Source organism: Enoplosus armatus, chromosome 1, assembly GCF_043641665.1.
Source record: "Enoplosus armatus isolate fEnoArm2 chromosome 1, fEnoArm2.hap1, whole genome shotgun sequence".
Taxonomy (NCBI): domain Eukaryota; kingdom Metazoa; phylum Chordata; class Actinopteri; order Centrarchiformes; family Enoplosidae; genus Enoplosus; species Enoplosus armatus.
The window spans coordinates 26727852-26750672 of NC_092180.1; the positions used below are offsets into that span (position 1 = coordinate 26727852).

Genomic DNA, 22821 nt, shown 5'->3' on the forward strand with positions numbered 1-22821 from the left:
ACGTCTCTTCGCTGGGTCCAGTTTGTGTGGAACAGCGGGTGCGAGTTTTACCTGGAGGCTCTGCGCATCAGAAGGTCTCGTCTTCTGTACAGGACGAGACCAGAGGCCTCGACTGCTGACAGATAAACGACTCAAGGTAAGCCTGCGCACCCTGAAGAGAAATACCAACGTTATAACGTTAATGCCATAGACACAAGGTTGGCTACAATGCTACGCGTCTCATCTTAGCCTGTCTGATATTAATTAGCACCTCCACAAAAATCTATTGTGGTGTCACTGTATGAAATTCTATTTTTGTTCAAATGGTTTCTTTTGAGACAAATAATAAGTTTAATTAAATAATAGTTTGCATTGCTCTATTGTTCGGGGTTACATTGCGGCTGTTAATATCTTATTTATTCAGTCGTTTCACGTGTATTTCCACCACGACATTTTTTCTGTGGGTGTGTTTTTGGGGCTGGGGTCATGAAGGCATCCTGGTTATTTACAGTAAGCTAACAGGGTTGCTTCAAGGCTTGGCATGGTGTGTTGTTCCCTTTGCCCTCATGAGCCTACCTTGTCTTAAGAGATGACATTTTGGTTCATGTTGGTGTTGAAAAGCAAGACATCAAAGGCAAAGTGAGCAGGGACTCTATGGCTCTACCTTTTCTTTCTTACAGCTGTAGTATGTGGTTTCCTGACTGTGCCTCTGTGCACAATCAAAAGACTTCACTCGGTAAAAAAAAAAGCCTAAAAAAAAAGAAAAAAGAAAAACTACAAACAGGACTTGGCCCCAGTTTAAGCATTTGTCAAGCAGCACACGCAGATCAGAGAAGCACCAACGACGAGGGACTTTTTTGTTTCTCCAAATGCTGCATCCCCCGAAATGCAAATATTGAGGTGGGTGCGTGACTCATTGCAGAAACTCCTCATCTTTTGTGCTGACCTCATTTTTCATAATGAGAAAAAGAAAGCCCCTGATGGAAAACTGAACCATGTGACCCACACCTAAGGCCACACTGGGGGTGCTTTGGGCCTAATAATATGCTGGCTTTTGTCTGTGCGTGCGTCTGTCCGTGTGTGTGTGTGTGTGTGTTGTTTTATTGATTTATTCATAGCCCCGAAGGAAATATCTGCAGCATTCCACCTGCTCCTCCAATTTCCCCACAGAGGACGTCAAGATACAGATAGAGGAACACATACACACTCGTGCAGACTCCATCACTACGGTGCTATCGCAAAGAATGCGAGGTCCTAACACAAATGTAGCCTTGGGAACATTCCACATCTGCCATATTATTACTTTCCACTTGAAACTATTCTGCGCAGAGTACTTTCTCATTCCTGCTTTGACACAGCTGTGTCTGGTGTTGTTGTAGCGTTTGTTGTATCTGGTGAGAAGAAGTCCCAAGGTACTATGAAAACTTCCAGTAACATGTCATGAGTCTCACTTTCAGAAGCTTACTCAGTAGCTGCTCGCTTTCACACGTCCTGAACTGCTCATACTACACGCTGTTAATCAGCATGTCAAACAGCAGCGCGCCAGTTGCTTCTTGTATTGTGACTCAGGAAAACAATCCTGAATCTTATCTTGTAGCCACGTTGGCAGCTGTGCACAACATTGTGGCACAATCTTCTCACAGCACAACCTTTCTGCAAAAAGGCTAACGCAGGCGACAAGCAAGGTCAGTGTTTTACTTCAGAGGAAAAAGGGAGCGGAGACCAGGTTGATTCCATCTTTACTCCTGAAGGAAAACTCTTAAGAGTTGGAAAATAAACCCGATAAATTAAGCTAAATTGGCTCATTTCACAGTTACAATCTGTGTACAATCAGTAAAATATACATTTTCAAAGTGGTCTTTTACCCCCGCGCCTTGCCTGTCATTGTGGCTGAGTGTTGAGGAGAGTGAGAGCTGTTTGTGTGTGTGTGTATATATGCCGATGTGTCCCTTTTAACCATTGGCTTAAACAGCCTCCAGACCAGCCAGTGATCTTTGACCCTTATTCACGCTCGCTGTCACTTCAACTCTGAGGCCTGACAACAAAGAGCAGCTTTTGTTCCTCGGATTACTCTTCCGTGCACATTCTTTGCTCCTTCACTCGGCTGCAGCTTGTAGAGGAGTGGGGTGAGTGCAAACTGAAAACTCTTGCGGGAAAAAAAAGCCAAACCACTAAATCAAGTTGACTGTAAATGTGGGAGCACGATGATGATGCAAACTTGTTATTCTCTCATTCCAAGAGAAAACGGAGGCAGGAAACTAATAAAACCAATAAAACTGACCAGGAAATGACAGTATTTAATTCAGGCATGTTCAGCAACATAGAAGGACAGACATGAAGAGCACAGTCACAGAAAATGTGACTGCTTTAAAATCTTTGACAAGGGCAGGAAGTGGTATTTGCAAGGTAGCCTACTTTACTGTACTGAAAAGAGGTCCTCGACTTGAAATGAAGATCTGAGGCAGTTGCTTGAAAGTTGAATTTTAATGATCTTTTGTTGTAAAATACTAATACTAATACTGACATGTTAGCAGCTCTGTGAGGCGGTGCTTATGCTCACAATGATGATGCTAACATGCTGATGTTCAGCGGGTGTTATGTTTACCATGCTCACCATCTTAGTCTTGCGTGTTAGTATGCTAGGGTTTGCTAGCATGCTAGCACCAAACACACAAAGGATAGTTTTTCAGGTTTTTGCTCACAAACCACCAAATTCATTAGCATTTGTCATCTGGGCACCATGGAAACCAAATGTCACCATGGCAATCGAGGGCTGGGCGATATAGCTGAAAGTTTTAACACGATGAAATGTTTCCTTTCAGTGGATATCGATAATTATTGATCATTTTTAATGACCTCATTTACCACACATTAACCAATTTAGCCATTTAACTTTGAATTTGCCAGTCATTGCCTCCCCTCTCTGTCTGTCACCCTTATCTGCCGTCTGTGTCACCCATTGTTGTGGCTGCCATTCCACTGTGCGTGAGGCCACTCAAGACTTGTGAAGATGACTAATGTAGGCAAGCTTGCCCGAGTGTGACAGTGTGAGTCAGATCCCTGCATGATGCGGGACGGGAGGAAATTTTACTGGAAAACACAAAGCGACCGACTGACTGGAAGGTCCAGGGGGCTATGGGGGCCTGTCTTGTTCACACATGCTGGAGGATATGCGTACATTCATACCTAAAAACACTGTAGCACCCAACATGTGTGTGTAGGAGCGATGAGTGCAGTGAAGCAACAAGTTTCAGGGTCTGGTCTTGGCACTGAAAAATTAGTCTACGGTATGTGTAGACACACACACACACACACACACACACACTGGGAGAACTGGGAAGTGAAAGAAAAGGGGAAATTCTTGTGCTGAATTGATGCCTGGGTGCCGTGCAGGGACAATAGAGAGGGTGTGGGGGTGCAGAGAGAGTTAGTTTACATGTCCTGCCAGTACAGCAAGTTGAAACGTCGTGTAAGAGAGGGAGAAAGTAGTGGTTTGAGCTGAAAAAGAGTTGTTCTGTTATCAGGCCCGATACAAAGGAGATGTCACACACCCTGTACCCTGTGCAGAATATGTCAGTGTAGTGTCAAAGTGTGCACACTCATATAGGGCACACATGCACTCACACAGAAGGGTTTTGTGTTGTCGGTGGGCCACGCTTTCGCTCCCCGTCACAGTCACTTCCTCAGTCATCTCTAGAGAACTGAGCGGTCCACTGTGGGGTTACATTTGTGGCTAGCAGTGTGTGGGTGAGGAGACACTGGTATACCATTCCCTGTTTCTGTCTTATTCATCAATATGCTGTCTATAGTCAGAGAGCTGTAATGACCGGGATCTGGCCGAGGCTGACGCGAGTCACGCATTAACGCTGTGTGTGATGCTGAATGACTCCTGGTTTTGGTCTAAATTCATCCAATTTGGACGTTGTTTAAGTAAGTGTAGCTAAAAGGAGCTTTAATGAATTCGCTAAGCAGCTTTAAGCCTCATAAAAAATATAATGTTGTTTCTTTTTACTAGAAAATGTTGCTATATCACCAGATATATGTTGATATTGCAGTATAACACTATGTATACTGTGCTTGTAGAATGAATCTGCATTGGCCACCCGATGGTAGAGGGTAGGTTTTTGCTGGGCTATGTGGGCCATGGAGCAACCACTGCAAGTTTCTGTATGTCTTACCATGGTAGACCGGCACCACATTTGTAAATCCACTACAGCAGGGCTGCTTGATTGTGCACTCTTTAGCCAGTTGGGCCTGAACCAATTCTGGGCTGTAGCTTCTTTCATGATAAATTGAAGAGCCAGCCTGCAACCATAAGGACAGTGAGGAGATGGCTTATGTGACACTTCAGGGATGTTTTGAGGTGACTGACTGGCAGGCACTCTGTGAGCCGCGTGGAGAGGACATTGATGGGCTCACAGACTGCATCACGGATTACATCAACTGCTGTGTGGACTCCACTGTCCCAGCAAGGACTGTCCATTGTTATTCAAACAACAAGCCATGGGTGACAAAGGACATCACGGACATCCTGAATAAAAAGAAGAGGGCTTTCAGAGCTGGCAACAGGGAGGAGGTGAGAACGATCCAGGGGGAACTGAAGGTGAAGATCAGGGAGGCAAAGGAGAAGTACAGGAGGAAGCTGGAGTGGAAACTCCAGCAGAACAAAGCCCCCCAGCTATGTGGAGTACTTCACCATGTCTTCAACATGAGCCTGAGTCTTCAGAGGGTACCCGTGCTGTGGAAGACATCCTGCCTCGTTCCTGTGCCGAAGACGCTGCGTCCCAGTGGCTCCAAGGATTACAGACCCGCGGCACTGACCTCCCACATCATGAAGACCCTGAAGCAGCTCCGGCCCATGGTCAAGCCACACTTTGACCCCCTCCAGTTTGCCTACCAGCCCCGACTTGGAGTTGAGGATGCCATCATCTACCTGCTCAATTGCGTCTACGCCCACCTGGATAGGCCGGCGAGCACTGTGAGAGTCATGTTTTTTGACTTCTCCAGTGCATTCAACACCATCCGCCCGGCTCTACTGGGTGAGAAGCTGACGGAGATGCAGGTGGATGCTCCCCTTGTGTACCTGACTACCCGCTTACAACACTGTGTGTCAGACAGAGAGGTCAACAACACCGGGGCCCCGCAGGGGACTGTCCTCTGTCCCTTCCTCTTCACCATCTACACCACGGACTTCAGCTACTGCACAGAGACCCGCCATCTTCAGAAGGTTTCTGATGACTCAGCAATAGTTGGATGTATCAGTAAGGGTGATGAAGAGGAGCACAGGGCTGCTGTGGACAACACATGGTGCGAGCAGAACCATCTGCAGCTCGACGTGACAAAGACTGAGGAGCTGACTGTGGATCTGAGGAGGACCAAGGTGCCGATGACCCCTGTTTCCATCCAGGGGGTCAGTGTGGACATTGTAGAGGATTACAAGTACCTGGGAGTTCACACTGACAATAAACTGGACTGGGTAAAGAACACTAATGCCCTCTACAAGAAGGGCCAGAGCCGTCTCTATTTTCTGAGGCGGCTGAGGTCCTTCAACATCTGCCGGACTACGCTGAGGATGTTCTATGAGTCTGTGGTGGCCAGTGCTATCCTCTATGCTGTTGCATGCTGGGGCAGCAGGTTGAGGGTGGCGGACTCCAACAGACTCAATAAACTGATCCACAAGGCCAGTGACGTTGTGGGGGTGGAGCTGGACTCTCTGACGGTGGTGTCAGAGAGGAGGATGCCGTCCAAGCTGCGGGTCATCTTGGACAATGTCTCCCATCCTCTCCATGACGTACTGGTCAGACACAAGAGCACCTTCAGTGGGAGACTCATTCCTCCCAAATGTACAACAGAGCGACACAGGAGATCATTCCTGCCTGTGGCCATCAAACTGTTCGACTCCTCCCTCTGAGTGTCAGACCCCCAGAAGAAACAGACTGGAAATCTACATATACATATACTTCTTCTTAAATGACAGTGCAATACATACATACATATACATTGCTGTTGTATATATTTTTTACTTTTATTTTTCACTTAAATATTGCAAATGTGTGTTTATTTTTATTTTCTATTTCTTATTTTTATATTTTGTACATACTTTTATTTCTAAATTTATGCTGTTTTCTAATCTTGAATAAAGTATTTCTGATTCTGTTTTTTTTTTTTTTTTTTTCTTTTTTTACTGACCCTCCTGAGCAGCTGAGGCATGATATCAGGCTGTTGTGTTCATAACAGCAAAATGACTGTAGCTTTACATACTTTATATTGACACCCATTGCTCTCGTGTGAAAAACCTGCATATCCAAACTGTTGCCTTCTCAGAAACAAAGGAAATTGCTGTGCAGCCACATACACCTTGGTGATGTAGCAGGTGTACAAGTCACCGGTTAGATCCACTGTAGCCTGCTAAACCACTACAGTGCTGCTCTACCGTCTCTGCAAGTGGGCGTGTGTATAACATGTTAGTTCCTTTTCATGAAACCACTGTGAAGTCACACCTTAGCACCTTTCCCCAAAATGTTTTCAATAAGATCTGGAATTATCAAAAAGGGAAGTGTGAAAACCACAAAACAACTAAGTCATGCTGCGTAAAATATGCAGAGGCTGCAGTTTCACACAATCTCTGTGCACTTTAACTGAAATGAAAGTAGTCTATGTCACATTTATTATAGCAATTGCCCTTTTTTGGTAGATACATATTATATTATATTATATATTAATAGAGTCGTATATTATAGGATGTAAGTATAGTAACAGGTTGATAATATTACTTTAGTTCTTCAGTTAAGACTCACCTTCACAAAGATATACAGTCAAGACACTTCTGAGCTCAGGCTGTCCATCTTAAATGCAGCTTCACACTCTATTGTACTGGTTGATTTTGCCCAGAATAAGTAATAGATATGCGTATTCCAGCTGGAGATGATCCGTCACGCAGAGGTCACGCACATGCAGTGACAAATACAAACCGGCCCGTGTCGTTACTGGAGCGGCCTCTCCCTGGTTTTCCCTTCACTGTAGTACAGAGCATGTATCTCGTGGAGGACGGGAAGGAAAGTCAGAGGAGGAGAGTAGCTCTGTCCAAGCTAGCGTGTCACTCATCTGATGGTTGAATAAGAATTGTGTTTCCATGTCTCTGGAGGGTACATTTGAAACTGCCGAAAGTTAAAGAGTTTAAAAGATTGAAACCATTTTTAGTTCATGTGAAAGTGTGGCTTGAATGAGCCCAACAAATCAAATGAATCCTGAACCAGGAATAAACGCTGGTAGTTTACGCTGGTAGGCTGGTAGTGCTACCACTAGTTAAGCCTGGTTAAACTGTCATTAATGTTAGTGCTGCTGTCTTTGAAGCATTGGTCCCTGGATGAATTTGATCACAGTAAACAGTCAATACCAGTGAATAGCGCTGTTGAAATATACAAGCTGCCACATGTGTTAGTGTTAAAGTATAGCTTGTTGCTCGGTATCGCTTGTTTATCAGTCTGTCTCTGTGCATCCCTGTGTTTGCCCAAGGCTTAGGTCCTTCTCGAGTATCAGGTGTGCACTGCGGCATATGTAGTTATAAATAGGCAGCTGACCCCCCACCCCCCACCCCACCCCCCATACTGTGCAGCTTGACATTTTGTTTCTTTTTGTCTGTCTTTTTCTTTCTGCCGCTGCCTGTCTGCGTTGCAGACAACCGCGACTGCTCTGTTTCCCCTCCGAAATCAACGTCTGCATCTCCGCACACACACAGTTCTCCCTGTCGCACATACCGTACACTGACTCCTCACAGTCGTGCTTTGAAGTAGAAGCTGGGAAGTGGTTTGTCATGAAAGTGCCTGTGATGAAAAACTGTCTGGGATGGGTTGACATTTTTGGTAGAAATTGAAAATGACGTATGTGTGGTTAATTGACACACGTCTGCTTGGTAACACTCACATGATTCTCAGTAAGTCTAATGTGATGCAAAATTGTGTTTTTTTTCTCTTCTACTTTCAATACTTTCATTTTGACAGTGCATTAATATCAAAACAGTCAATGTCAGCTATGTTACTTTTTTCAACAAGAAACATTTCTTGTTGTGAGACTGAATTGTTGGTTGGTGTGTGTGTGTGTGTGTGTGTGTGTGTGTGTGTGTGTGTGTGTGTGTGTGTGTGCCTGTGAAAGGGGAAGACTGTTTCCATTGATAACAGCACATAAAGTTCCCTGTGTGTACTTTGAGGCTGAACTCATTTGTATTCATTGATAAGAGAGTGCAGATAACAAAACAGGCGCCTGGATAAGAATAGTATCATTAAAAAAACGTATTATGTCAAATACTGTGCTACCTCTAGATAGGGTCTTTTTGTTTTACATAGGAAGTGTGCTTGCACATAGAGAGAATGTGAGAGATACGCGCGCGTTTCATTGAATTTTGCCTTTTACGCTTATAATCTGGCAGCAGATGCACACAATGCTTTTTTCATTTCGTCCTCCACTTTGTCAGCAGAGGTGGGGTTTTGTGCTGACCGACTGCTCTCCCTGCCTATTGCAGAAATGCATTACAGATGCGTTCCTCTTTTACAACTGCATTTCTTTGTCTTTGGCAGTTGTTACAAATGGAGCCCCGACTGACAGATAATCTGAGGCTTGTGTTCGCCCTGATCGTCCTCCTCTCCGCAGGTAAGACAACCGCACTGGGGAAGAAAAACCCATCTTCATCTTAAGCAGCTGTCTTAGCCTCATATTCATTCTCACAGCTGTGTTGCTACACACTGCAGCTCCCCCGTGCCTGCTTCTCTGTGTGGTATATGTTGTCAGCTATATATTCTCTGTGTGTACATAAAATTTAAAGTTAAAGGCCTCATTGTTATAGCGTGTTACATCTAATGCATCATGATGAGTGTAGTGTTGTGGGCATTAGGCACCTAAAGGGCCTCTTAAAACAAGGAAAATGTTTTGCCAACACAAGGAAAATTACACTTGCCACTACAAGTTTCACTTGTACCAAGAACTGTCTGAGGGTCAGTATCTGGAAGCAGGGCAGGTTGTATGTGCCGCAGTGAAGATCAGTGACACTCTTTAAGAGGTCGTGAAATGATCTCTTAAAGAGTGTCATTAAGAGGTCGTGAAATGATGCTCATAAATAATTTAAAACACACAGGGCTTTATGTTGGTGCAGCGGCGAGGAGTGCAGTTATGAATCGGTGAAGGCACGTCCGCATAAACCTCTCTAAAGCCTCCCTTCGCACGACTGTTCATTGTACGTTATTCAACCCGCTGACACGTGATCACACAGAACAAATGATGTTGATTGGCGTTTTATTCCGATCGTGGCGAGACAGAATTATGTGCACGTCAAACTTGTCGGTTATCATGAATTATTCCACACAGTTCCTGCTGCAGTGTAAATCAACAGGCGTGTTGGAAGAAAAAATGTCTCTCTCCGCTAATAACCGTTCCTACCATCCAAAAACACTTTGGTCAGTAGGGGCAACGACTCTGCATTTCTACACGCAATACAGACGTGGCTGTGACTGTCAACATGATGTGAGAGCGTTCAGGATAAATATTATAGTGTATAACACTTCACTGCTTAACCACTTTATGCACCAACGTGAGAACTGGACCTTTTTTTTTTTTTTTTTTTATGAAAAAAAATTAAATACACTTGAACCACATTTTTACTTTTATTTTATGGTTTATGACTGCAAATGCTTATTGTATGAATAATTGTGATGCCAAATAGAAATTGTGCACTATTATGCATGGAAAACATTGCGACCAACGATCATTGTGATGTCCAGAAACATGAACTCAACTTTCTACAACTTCAAATCTTTGTTTTTATTGCCACACTCTCATGCGCACGTGTAGGCGGGGTAAGCTTGAGGTTAATATGGTGACAGTTAATCCAAAGTACTAACAGCTTATTGCTTTAAAGAGCAGAAACTTCCCTGAGGGAGTGTCAGGTGGGTAAAATGTGTTTTGCAGTAGTGGGCACTGTTATCTTCAACCTTGAAATGCATGAAGCAGTCAAAACCAGGCATGAGAAAGGAGACGTTGTTATGAGAAGAATCGATGTGATGCGCGGGGCATGGAAGTTAGATGGTCAGAACGGCTGGTTTGCTGTGTGGTTTTCATGTGAGGGGTCCTCTCTCTTCCTGTACATGAATAAAAACCTTGTATTCACAGAGATGTAAGTTTGACTTTTATTAAAGAACCGAAAGTGGACAAAACTTCTCTACCACACACCTTTTTCAACAGGTGAGAATTTTTGTCTGAACGTCATTTCCAAAATCATATTGACCATTATTTGACAAAAACTCAGAGCGGGATGACATCCACTTTCCACACAACATTTTTGGTATGGCATTTTGCAACTCCGGCGTTTGTTTCGGTATTGCACTCACTTATTTAGACTGAATGTGTCTTTTGAATAACGTTAACCAAACATCTAGCCATCTTTTGTCAACATGTGCCTTCTGTTCTTTCCTTCAGCTTCAAGTGAAAATGACCGGGACCTGGACTTTTGCGGCACCTGGCGCCATGGCCAGGGCCCCCTGAGCCTGAGCGTCAACCTCTCCACAGGCTGCGACGGGATCTCCATCTCAGCTGACAGGAGCTCTCTGTCCATCGATGGGCGGATCACGGCCCAGTGCAGGCGGTCTGAGGTCATTTCCCTGGAGCGGCTTGGACTTGATTCAGTGAAGGACAGTGACTTCTGTCTGTACTGGGAGCCCTTGCTGGACCAGCTGAAGCTGCAGGTAAATCGGCAATTCACCTGTCATTTTATACCCATCGTATGGCTCAATAACATGAAAGTACTGGAGAAGACAAAGCAAAAACGATGACTCATCAGTCTATGAAGCAGAGGGCGAGAAAAAACATAATATTTTTGATTCCTGACAAACAGCAGTGTCAGCTCTGAAAGTGAAATCGTAACGTGTTATACACAAATGCATGTACATGAAATGTGTAACTCATAATACTACCAAGTGAAAAGCATACTTTGCGAGTGTGTATTGTGTACTGTACCGTGTATGTCACAGTAGATTGATTGCATTCCTCATTGAAGAGCTTAATGGGGTTTTTTGTTTTGCTCATGTTGTTGTACAGGTCAGAGGAAAAACCCTTACTCTGTGCTGGCCTGCCAGCCTGCAGGGCTCCTGCTGCGCTCATCTGTCTCACGGCCAAAACACACCCGAAGCACCCTACGGCATCATCAATGGAGCGGTCAGAAATGATGTAATCACTCACAAAACACTGACAGCCTACAAGTTCATTGGAGGTCCCTTCAACCGCAGTAAGAGAGAATGGCTTTAAACGGATTACATTTCGCAAGATTGTGCATAAATTGAAGATGTTCTGCTCCAGTTTTTCCACATTTATTGTTAAAAATGTCCTTCTTTTCAGTCAAATGTATGTAGGGATGGAACTCCCAAAACTTTCAACCCAAATTCCAAAGATGAGGCAAATGGACTGTTTTTGTGTCACAGTTTCACAGAGTTTAACAATCAAAACTGCCCTTTTTTTTTCTTTTTTTTTCGCAGAAAAATTATGTGATGAAGCGAGCCAGGAATCCACCCAAGTCATGTAATTTCCTCTCTTTTTCTTCTCAAATGCGCCATCACGTATGCTGTCGAAGTAGCATGACAGGGTGTTTTTGTCAACATGACTTTGTCTTAATTGCTAAGCCCACTGTTGTGAATCTTTATGTAATCAAGCGCATGAAGTTTGACCACAAACAGGAAGCTAAGTTTTAAACTATGTTAGGGTGTTTGGCTGGGGTTACAAAAATGACCTTGCTTCATTTAAATGGCCATCTGAAACCACCGTTTTGTAACTTGTGTGTGTGTGTGTGTGTGTGTGTCCAGGAGTGAAGGCGCTGTGATGAGGTCCCAGGCTGTGGGGAGCGTTGAGCATCCCTGCGCTCCCAGCTCTGAGGTGGACATGACGAAGAATTTCAGAGGTCACAACGTCACATCGCCTGTAAGACAAAACGCACAAAGAAAAGAAAAAAAAAAGTGTGCTCATTGTAACAATCAGAGGGACACCAGAACATAAAGCAACATTTACTGTCAGATCTGTAAGGGAAATCTCATCACAAGGACCATTTAGCAACTGTTCTGGATCTTTCAAACATTTGAACATGGTCTTCCTCAGCAGATGGAGTGTTGCGGTTGTCATGAAATTGTAGATGCTCCCATTCTTTTTCTCTCTCAGCACACAAAGGGCTTCCCCGTCCACGTTGCTTTTAAAGCTGAGGTTCAAAGTTCACTCTTGACCTTGGAAACTGAAGTCGAGAAGACAGTCTCACCACAAGGTCCATTTAGTAGCTGTTCTGGGGCTTTCAATCATCACGTCAGTGTGTATACTGCCGTTTCTTGGGTGAAGAATAAACTCGGAACTTCAGAATTGACACTGAATTGTCTCAGGTCATGTGATAACGTACGCTGTAGTCTACGCAGGCCACATCAGCAAGATTGTGACCACATTGGTTCCATCTTAGTTGCACTTTAGCTGCATATTCAAAATGATTTCCTCTGAGACACAAACAGAAACTAAAATACTTGGGTTAGGGTTATACTAGTTATTTATGCTCTTATGCCTGAGTTTCATAACATCATTCATAACACTGATTATTTCCTAGTGAGTGAGTTGATATAACTAGTGTTGTGTAGGAGAACTGTTTGCAATGGCTACCACAAAGATGGAAGAAGAACATCTCTTCTTCAGTGGCAGCGATGTGTTGAAAGTCTCTCAGTTCACATGCAAAGCAATCAGTTGATTTGGAAGTTCAAAGTAACTTACATATTCATTTATTCCCTCAAAGTCTATGACTTGTCTCTGCTCTACTGTATTATACAGATCAAATGAGTGGGCAGCTTCACTCCTGTGTCTGTGTGCGTCCACTTTTAATCAGGGGCTCACTTTATAGCAGGTTTTTAACCCAGCGAATGAGGGTTGATGATGATGATTTAGTCGGGAAATAAATAGGTGAGAGAGAGGTTAGCCACATGAAAGTGAATTATAGCAGCATTTTACCGACAAATAGAGGATGGAGTCTGAAAGCTGACATTTTCCCCTCCAAACCGTCTTAAAATAGTGCCATTTGTGTAAGTATCCCGCAATCCACATGCAGATCTACTAATTATAACAGTGTTACAGCATGGGGTGGGGGGGGGGGTTACACACTCGAAAGCAGAGCCCCAGGGGTGGTACAAGTCGCGTTGCTGGTTTAACTGAAAATTGGAAATTGAAATGCAAACTTTTTGTTTTGTTGACGCTGTGCCTACATCCTGTGTTTAAGGGAATAATTAAGACTTGATCAGCCCGTTTCTGGCTGGTGGATCTCCTGTCTTGACTTGAGAGTGAATCGACCCAGTCCTTTTCTCTGTGTGTGTTCTGTTTTTACAGGCCGCTAAAGATGCTTCAGCAGAGTCCACTACCACTATCTATATCCCCCCAGCCCTAAAACTGGCTGCAAAAAAGACCAGCAAAGTAGTCTGCACTTTCTTTACAAACAACTCCCTGTTCCAGGTAAGGCTCAGTTTCTTGATCCAAGCTTAGACTCTGAAACAATACACCACGCTAAAAGACTGAAATACTTGATCAATATGTAGGCTGTACTATATGAGAGGACAGCTAAAGTGTAATGTGTGTGTGTGTGTGTGTGTGTGTTCCAGGAAGGTCAAAAGGAGACCCGGATTCTTGGCGATGTGGTGGGAATCACCATGGAGAACGAGGTCATCACGAATCTGTCTGAGCCAATTAGGATTGGCTTTCACCATGATGTCATACCTGTACGTTTGTGTGCTACTTTTTAGTGCACTTTTGTCTGGATCAGTGTGATCAGTGTCCACTTTATAGTGTCTAAATTTGTAGAAATATATTGCCTTTATGAACAGTAGAGTTGGACATTTTCCCTAAAACTGAAAAACACAACCGGAGAATGTGTTCTGTTGTTACAGTATGTGTGTGTGTGTGCCGTACGCGTCAATTAACTCGCAAACCTCTCAAATGTGGGTTTGCTGTGGATGCAAAAAAAAAATAGTTCTATGACATCTGCTTCAGGCTGCTGACCACGCCAACGCAGAGCACACGTAGAAACCACTTGAGGGTTTGTTTTCGTACCTCACGTCTTGTGAAAACAGACGGCGATGATGTTGTTAGGGTCGTGTGTGGCTTCCTCTCTGCAATGCGTACACCGTTTAATGTAAACCTGGTCTGTGTTATTGTTCCGCTGTGGAGCTGTCTGTGGTGATTTTGCACGTAGGACGGCAGCTTTCTCAGCCACTGCTGAATCAAAGGATGCAGCGGTAACTTAAAAGTACCTGAAACTTTGTTAATATGGATGCAAAATGTGCAGCATCTTAACATCTTATCTCTCCTCTTTGTTTCAGAAAACGCATTCACGGACATGTGTTTCCTGGGACACCAGGAAAGGTTGGAACCCTATAAGCCTACAAGCCTATAAACAACGCTCATTCAACACAAATCTGGGTTTGAACTCCCGTGGGTGATGAATGAAGTTATGCCTGAATCTGGGTTTTCTTTGTGCAGATCCGTTGCAGGTCAATTGGTTGGTGGATGGATGTGAGACGCAGCAGAAGGGAGCAAATCACACCGAGTGCCTCTGCGACCACCTGACTTACTTCACTGTACTCGTGGTGAGAGACGTGCAGCAAATGCGCCGCCATGTTTTAGACAAGAAACACACACGTGTTGCACTCAACATTGTTAACATTACGGGCCCACAAAACTCTCTCGTATACACTCTCATATTTTGGTGTACGAAGGCCCCGTTGCTCTGCTCATTGTTCTGTGTCCGGTCACAGCAACTGGAGCCTCGCCCAGTGCGCCACCTCCTGGCACTGACCGCCATTACATCTCTGGGCTGCGCCGTCTCTGTGATCAGCTGCATTGCTCTCATCATTTTTCTCTGCAGGAAGAGGTAATGGTCACCTTTTGAGGGCTTATGTGGTTTATGCAACAAAAAAAAAGACACATCCCTTTTAACAATTAACTCATTTCCGTCCCCCCTCTCCCTCTAGCAGGCGATGTAAGGAGCAGTCCATACAGATCCACCTGGGCTTAGCCATCTCTCTCGCCTTCCTCAACCTGCTCTTCTTTTTCACTGGGGTCCTGGCCAACGTGGGAGGGGAGTGCGTGTGCAGCTGGGTGGGGGCGGTCCTCCACTACAGCCTGCTCAGCTCCTTCACCTGGATGGGCATAGAGGTTTTCCACACCTTCTGGTTGGTCTACATGGTTTTCAGCCCCTCCCCAAAGCCCTATGTGTGGAACCTGATCGGCTTCGGTGAGTGTGTGAAATTTAGTATTTAGTACTTCATGCCGCGTTTAAGCTAAAGATGATGTGAACTTGTGAACATTTCTTTTCCAGTTCTCCCTGCTGTCCCTATCATCATCCTGGCTGCAGTGGGTGACATGTATGGACTGAGAGAGGTGGTGGCGAGCGATGACGTGTCCAATCCTTATCTGATGTAAGCAAGATATTTGCTGGGGAGAAACATATGGAGTGATGCCTGGATAATGTACAAATAAAAGCAAGCGCACACACACACACAGTAGAGGAGTGTTACAATGTCTTCAAGAGGGTTTGCTTTTCCTTCTCTGAGTGTATTTTGGTGTTTCCAGGTGCTGGATGAAAGATACCCACAAGGCCTTGCTGGCCCACTACTGCACCAATCTGGCAGTCCTGGCTATCCTGGTGTCCTCGGGCATTGTGATGCTCTTCCTGGTCTACCGGGAGATCCGCACCAGGGACGAATGGAGGCAGAACCGCGTGGCTTTCCTCAGCATCTGGGGCCTCAGCTGCCTCTTTGGGACGACTTGGGGTCTGACCTTCCTGGACTTCGGACCTCTCTCTGACTTCGTCCTCTTCCTCTCCTGCATCCTCAACTCTTTCCAAGGTCTGTGCTTGCGGTATACTGTGCCAGTTAAACAGATTGCACTTGGGGTTTATATTGTGTTTTTATTTCCAGCTTTGAAAGCATGGAGAGCGTGGACTTCTATCAACTTGTGAGGACCATTTTGTATTTTTTCTCATTAAAAAGAGACCACACCACAGAATCAGCATTTTCAGACAGACTTTAAATAAACCACGACCAGCGGCATGTTCGTGTAGTTGTACTGTATCGTTGCCACCTTTAAGAGTCAGTCTCTGGACAGGGCTGTTTTCATTGTTGCCGCAGAGATTGGTGACTGTATTTGGAGCCAGTGGTCCATTGTATCAGTGTGGGAATGAGACAATGGCCACTGTTAATCACGGGCTTCTGTTACTGGTGCCTATCAGAAGAACATAAGCTGTTTCCTCTCACATGCAGCTTGCACGTGTGTTTTTGATTCAGGTCCAAAAACTCAACGTATTAACCCCATTTCTGCTGCACATTGGTAGACCAATAGGCTCATTTTCTATACTAACCTGGCTAACGTATAACTGTTTAATGATACAGCTGTTTAGGCCTGCATCTACAGTACGCATGGCCCTATGTTATGTTGGACAGACATTTTGGGAAATACGTATTCTCTTTCTTGCCGAGAGTTAGACAAGAGGATCAATACCACTCATATTTCCCGCAAAATAGGAGCCGGCTAGCTTAGCTCAGCTAGACTAGAAAAAGGGAAAAACGCTAGCCCGGCTCTGTCCACAGGTAACAAAATCCACCTGCCAGCACGACAAAATCTCACTAATTAACACATTACATTTTGGTTGTTAAATCCGTACAAAAAACCAAAGTGTGAAAATGGCAAGTTGTGGTTTTATTTGGGGGTCATGTGCCAGACTATTTCTCGGCCCGGCTGTATCTTTAGCTGACAGGTTTAGGGGGCAGATATGGATCTTCTCATCTAGAAGAAAACGTATGCTCACAGCTCTTTGTCAGTGCAGCAGAGTTTCTTGACCCAGCGATCCTGAAAGAGTTAAATAGGTCGAGAAAACAAAGGATTGAAACTTGGTTCTGGTTCTGTTCCCCCCAGGCTTCCTCCTGATGCTGCGGTTCTACATGCTGGACTGGATGCGGAAGCAGACCGGAGGCTCCGCTCTGGGCAGCACCAGCACGGGATCTACCAGGCAGCACATGCTACAGGCCCAGGAGAAGAGTTAGAGAAGAACAATGTGGCACATGTCAAATCAAAGCTGCAGGAGTCAAGCCCTTCATGTAAAAACACAGTCCTCTTATCAAAGTAAATGAGAACGTTCCAGCACTGACGGTCACACTTTAGATTCGCTGTCGCCTCGGCTGAAGTTCTGTCGTCGGGTGTGGCAACTGAAGAGTGAGTTTCAAGGCAAATCCAAAAAGCAGTGAGCAGATTCTTATTTTTTGTTTCATCAGAGCTACAGATGGCACTCTCAGGTATAAAGCTGGCAATTAGCTAAATATCATTAACACCTTGCTGGAAGTGTTTTAATCAACTTTAATCCACCTTGCAGTCAAAACAGATACTTGATTACTTGATCACAACGACACCATCACTCAGGAACTCATAACAACAGGCCTGGAGCCTGCGTTTGTACGATACCTAGACTGGGTCTAGTAATGAAAGGGAAAGAATTTATTTTGAGATTTTAAATTGTAAGCTGGGGATACTGGAAGTTACTTAAATGACTGTGCTGTGATTTCTATTGTATTGTCTGTAAAGAAAAACTATATATTGTTATTGAAGCTCCCCTTGAACCTTAGATAAGCTTTTCATTTTGTACTGTGTAAGCATTTTCAAGTCTTTTAAAGTAGCACTTTTTACTTTTTTTTTTTTTTTTAAATGTACCTATAGAGCCTCAGTGAGTTGTCTTTTATATTGTTCATAATAGAAGAGATTTCATATACGGTGTGTGTGCATTGTAAAATAATAGCTGAATGTTTTATAATAGATGACTCCATATTGTGTCCAGACCGTATTCAGACCTCCAGTCAAGATAATTCACATGAAATATAATAATTATCAGGTCTTCACCTTCAAGTTAGTTATTTTAAACATTTCTGTTATCCCCGTAAGTGAGCTTTTAGATACTGTGATATTTGCACTTTTTTTTTAATTTTCTAAAGTGAAATTTTATGTCAAATGATTGTGAATATTTGATTTTTTTTTTTGTGGATGTATATAAAGCATTAATAAAAAAACAAACATCTTTTGGTGAAAAAGAAACTAATGGCCTTGTGTTTGTCTGAATGTGAGGGCTTGCTGTTTTTCCTGCTCCTGTCGTCCCTCCTTCTTATCTTCGCCTGCGTGTTTCCTCCCTGGAGGTTTTCGATGTGCTGTTCTCTTCACAAACATGTTTGCTTGTTTGCCACAGACGAAACTGCTACTATGTGTGCCTGCTTTTCCTCCCCAGGATCATGAGACTCTGTGCTTCGCCTTGGAAGAAGCGGACTTGAAGGTCGCCAGAAAAGCTCAAAACAACAGCCTTTCTTTTACTCTCCTCCATGACTTTTTATCTACACCGCCAGCCAGTGCAGACATGCCAGGTCAAAGTGTGATAAAGACGGGCTCAAACGAGACCCAGAGGTGTAACCGTGAAACACAAAGTGAGATCACCACAATATGACCAGAAAAGCAAGTGTGCATTCATATAAGCATGACGTGGTGCTGCTGCGCTTCACTGCTTATTGGGCCTTCATCATTGGTGCTAGCAGTTTCTCTGTTTTGGTTTGTTGGTAATATGTCACCTAACCTGGAATCAAGGACCACGATGGAGGTAAGTCTTTATTGTGTTGTCCTTAACTAATGTAGCTGTGTGTGATGCAACGTCCTCCCTCTCACAATGGCAAATAAACGAAAATAAAAATAGGGCAACACAATGAAATTGAATAAAATTGAAATCCTGCTTCACACATGCATGGCAATAGTAAGGCAATACTTACTATTGCCATGCATGTGTATATGCGTGTGTAAATCTGTTTCACCATCCCTGACACCTCACCTGACATGATAGTGGCACATACTGTCCAAGGGCCCATCCCCTCTGCCCCATGCTCCTAGCAGGGCCGCTCTAATTACACGCCTGCTCTTCACATGCCAGCAGTGTCAGGCGACCTCATGGGACTGTTTATGTTCATATGATGAGAGGGGAGCCGATGGCAAATCAGCCCATAACAACAATATAATCATAATGCAATGATGACTTTCAGTGTGCTTGTGGTGAACTTTTTTTCCTGTGCTAAAATATTTTCCCATTTTTATGCATTTTTACACAAGTTGTGCTGGAAATCTGTCAAGACAAAATAAATATGTCACAGGTAATAATGGCTTTCCCGACTTTCCTATTGCTCTGGGTACAGAAAAGTACAAACAAGGGAAGTAATGTCCTGTTCGGAAAAGAATCCTGACACATGTAGGTAGCCTGATTTACGATGCTCCTGTAGTGCGGCGGCGTCACATGACGTCTCCTCCGAGCAGCAGCGGCCAGTTGTTCACGGGCGGTGATGCATTTGAGGACCGACGCCGTGTTGGCTGGCTGTCAAACCCACCAGGCAGGAGGCAAACCAGCACAGGTAAGACTGGGAAATGACCCGCGGGGAATAGTTCTTTTCTTAAAGGCGAGACAGCTCATCTGCGTACTCCATTCCCCGAAGAAAGACCTACCTGAATTTAGACAGCGTTTACAGCAACGGGACAAAAGGGATAAGTCAGTTCCGCCCGTGCCGAGTCGCGGCAAGCTAACCGCGGATAGCCGAGATGCAGCCGGACGTGGAGGAGGTTCACATTCAAAATGAAAAGCCAACGCGAGCGCTTTATCACGTCTTCGTGTGTATTTCGTGACAGTAGCTCTGCCATTTCACGGAGTCGAGGTGAACGCAGGCGTGTTTCGTTTGTCCCCAGTAGGAATCAAAGCCATGATGCGCAGTGGGTCAGATCAAAGAATCACGGTAAGGTAACTAGCTCAAATGATGTATTCCAGCTAGCGACGTTTTAACGTTGTTATAATTGGTACAAAGGGCAAATATATGCTTATTAAGAGTTCATTAAGCCCGCTATTATGCGTACCTGTAGCTGTCTAATAACAGCAAATACATATTATTTGCGTTTGCAAAACGTATTTCCACTACTAAGTTGTGACGGTTGTAACTGTGACTTTATGTTGAAAGTCACAAGCGGAAGTCAAGCGAAGTGATTCCGTGTTACTTGACACCGGCTGTTTTAGTGAGAAACCGCTGGCCCGGGATGCTCTGTAACGTTAAAGGCGATTTTTTTTTTTTTTTTTTATGATCATGTTTATTATTATTATGCGGCAGACACGTGTCTCCAAATATATACATATTCAACATCATATCAATAAACTGACTGATCCCTGCCGACCTAGCCTTAAAACCGAACTCCGAACTGAAATGAGCTAATCCAAAACTGGTGCAGGTCATCAGAGCTATGGCAGCAGCAGCAGAGACAACTCATCCTTCCCCACCCTTTAAGCATAATCTCCTGGCATGAACTCATGGCTGAACAAAGGTGGCTGAACATAAACACAGAAACATATTCATATATAACACAGCTTGGACCAAGCCTCAAGCCAAATATGCTCACTTTTGTGGTCACAGTATTATGCTGAATAAAATGGCTTGGCTTGGCCTTGTTGAAGCTGACAACAGTTACACATGTCAAGTTTAACCTCTGTCACAGGTTTGGAAAAAAGAAGTAGGTGAATAGTCTCTGTCATGTTTACCTGGCCGCTGTAGCTCGTCCTACCACACCGGGCCTGTCTCTGATTACACAGAGACTTGAAAACAACCCTCAAATGGCTTGCAGCCACAGGTGATAATGATCTAGCGCTCTCAGACACAAACAACAGAGAAAACAGAGAAGAGCGGCAAATCCTCACATTAGAGAACCTGGAGCCACAGAATGTTATATAGGCACATGTTCTCGATAAACAGCTTTGATTGTCAACATCGCTGCTGATTTAAAGTTCTGTCAGTCGTTGCACCACTGCTGACCTCTTCTCAGCATTGGAAGATGATTCCCCTCTGCATTGTACTCAGCCCTCAGTGTTTGTCATTTAAGGCTATTTTGGCTGTCCTTTAAGCCTTTATTAGGAAAACGGAGAAAACCTGAGAGGGAGGGAGAGGAGGGGTGGCAAAGGTCCTGGGCCACATTCAAACCCAATGACATCACAATCCCATGAAAAAGCATCTTAGACCTTTGAGACCTTTTACAGCCCCCAGGCAGTGAACACGGCTGGCTGATCTTCTCTTTTCTTGTAAGCGCATTAAGGATTGTGTGATCCTAAAGAAGCACATGTCAAATTATTGTCACAACAACTGTGTTGAGTGCCGATGCTTCATGCATTTTCAGTATTTCTGGCTATAACGCTGGATGAAGTATCAGAAGCTTTACAGTACATCACACCTATGTTATGTCTTCTTTGGGGTTGTTAACTGAGTTGCATAATGCTTGACACATTTCACACACACACACACACACACACACACACACACACACGCACACATATGAATACTCACACCACCAGCGCCTTTAGCTTCTTGCTTGAATGAAGCACGAGCCGTGCTTTGACTCAGATAAAAAAAAAAAACCCAGCAGTGTCCTCCTGTGACACTGTTTGCCAGAATCCTGTGTGTGGGAAAGCGTCTGTTGCTGAGTAATGAGGTTACAAGTTAGCAGCAGAGGAGCTGTCTGAGTCATTGATTGGTCTGCTATCATCAGAAAAACAGGTGGTGGTGAGTTTGCGCATGAGGAACAGATGCCTAATGATTGAACCGAAGCGTGCGCCTCACATGCACACAGACACAACACACAAGCACCAGCCCATAGTGACAACTGGCCCTTTCACATAGTTATGTTATTGTCCTGTAAATTGTGCATTCCACACCTGCGTTACATACAGCACTACCTCTGTGTGATCATTCTCTGAAATGGTACCATCTTCACACCGATTTCACTATATTTGTCCCTTTATAACACAAGTTATAATGTGATTACCGGGCAAATGTGAAATTATAAGGGAGGAAACATTTGACTGACAAAACAACAGTCCAATGATGATGTTTTAAATATTTCCCTGGCATTCTGTCTCAATGTCTTGTTTTTGTCTGACAACTGTTGTGTTATGGCACTCCTTTTTAGTGATTTTTTGTGGACATACAGTCATTACATTTGTACCTAATGTCTATTAAAGGTCCCATATTGTAGAAAGTGAGCTCTCCATGTCTTGTTTGATTATAAAGCAGGTCTAGGTGCTGTATAAATACTGCGAAAGGATCAAAACGCTCAGTCCACAGAGAAATGCTACACAACCAGTGTTCAGAAACTGTGCCTTTAAACGAGCCGTCAGGAATTCTGTAAGGTTGTGATGTCACAACTATACAGTCACCGCCCTCAGCCACGCCCCCCAGCAGGTCATCTGCTCCAGGTACAGCAGTTTTTGGAGGTTGGAGGTTGTTTAGTTTCAGCAGAAGATGAATAAGGACTTTTTTGAACTGTCAATCATGCAAAGCCACTCTAGTGGAGTCGCAGAATAAAAAAATATAGAGCTTTTAATAATTCCATCAGCTTCCAAACTCACATGTTCACATTTTTAGCTGAATTATTTTTTTGTCATTTAGTTGATGTTGATGCATTTTCACATGAAATCACCGTAAAGAAAAGTCTCCCAGGCAATTATGTTGTGTTTCTCCTCTGCACTTAATGTTTCCACGTCCTGTTATCTGTTATCCACGCGCTCAAGTCATGACCTTTCTTTTACCGGTGTTCGATACATTAGAGATTAAATACCAGTCACAGGACACTCTCCTGACATATGAATCTGTCAGACAGGTTGTTCCAGAGGTTGCCAGAAAGGGACAAGGGCCTGTAGCGTCCACAGTCGGTCCACGGTTCCCGCTGGTCCAGCCCTGAGACGGCGGCGCC

The 22821-nt window shown here is 44.2% G+C and overlaps 1 protein-coding gene across 1 annotated transcript; it reads left to right on the plus strand.

Annotated features, from left to right (window-relative positions):
* Positions 1-105: 105 nt before the first annotated feature.
* adgrg1 (adhesion G protein-coupled receptor G1) lies at positions 106-18048 on the plus strand. The gene is made up of 15 exons (XM_070908847.1): positions 106-136; positions 8553-8625; positions 10444-10709; positions 11062-11248; positions 11496-11538; positions 11820-11934; positions 13363-13485; positions 13632-13748; positions 14349-14391; positions 14509-14615; positions 14784-14899; positions 15000-15262; positions 15347-15446; positions 15601-15875; positions 16942-18048. The coding sequence occupies exons 2-15, from the start codon at positions 8562-8564 to the stop codon at positions 17067-17069; spliced, it is 1947 nt and encodes a 648-aa protein (XP_070764948.1). The 5' UTR covers positions 106-136; positions 8553-8561; the 3' UTR covers positions 17070-18048.
* The last annotated feature ends 4773 nt before the right edge of the window (positions 18049-22821 follow it).

Excerpts from the sequence above, each read along its gene's own strand:
- adgrg1 (XM_070908847.1), top strand. The coding sequence starts at position 8,562 with ATGGAGCCCCGACTGACAGATAATCTGAGGCTTGTGTTCGCCCTGATC. Across the intron at positions 13,486-13,631 it reads CAAACAACTCCCTGTTCCAG|GAAGGTCAAAAGGAGACCCG; the intron begins GTAAGGCTCAGT and ends TGTGTGTTCCAG. Across the intron at positions 14,616-14,783 it reads CTTACTTCACTGTACTCGTG|CAACTGGAGCCTCGCCCAGT; the intron begins GTGAGAGACGTG and ends GTCCGGTCACAG.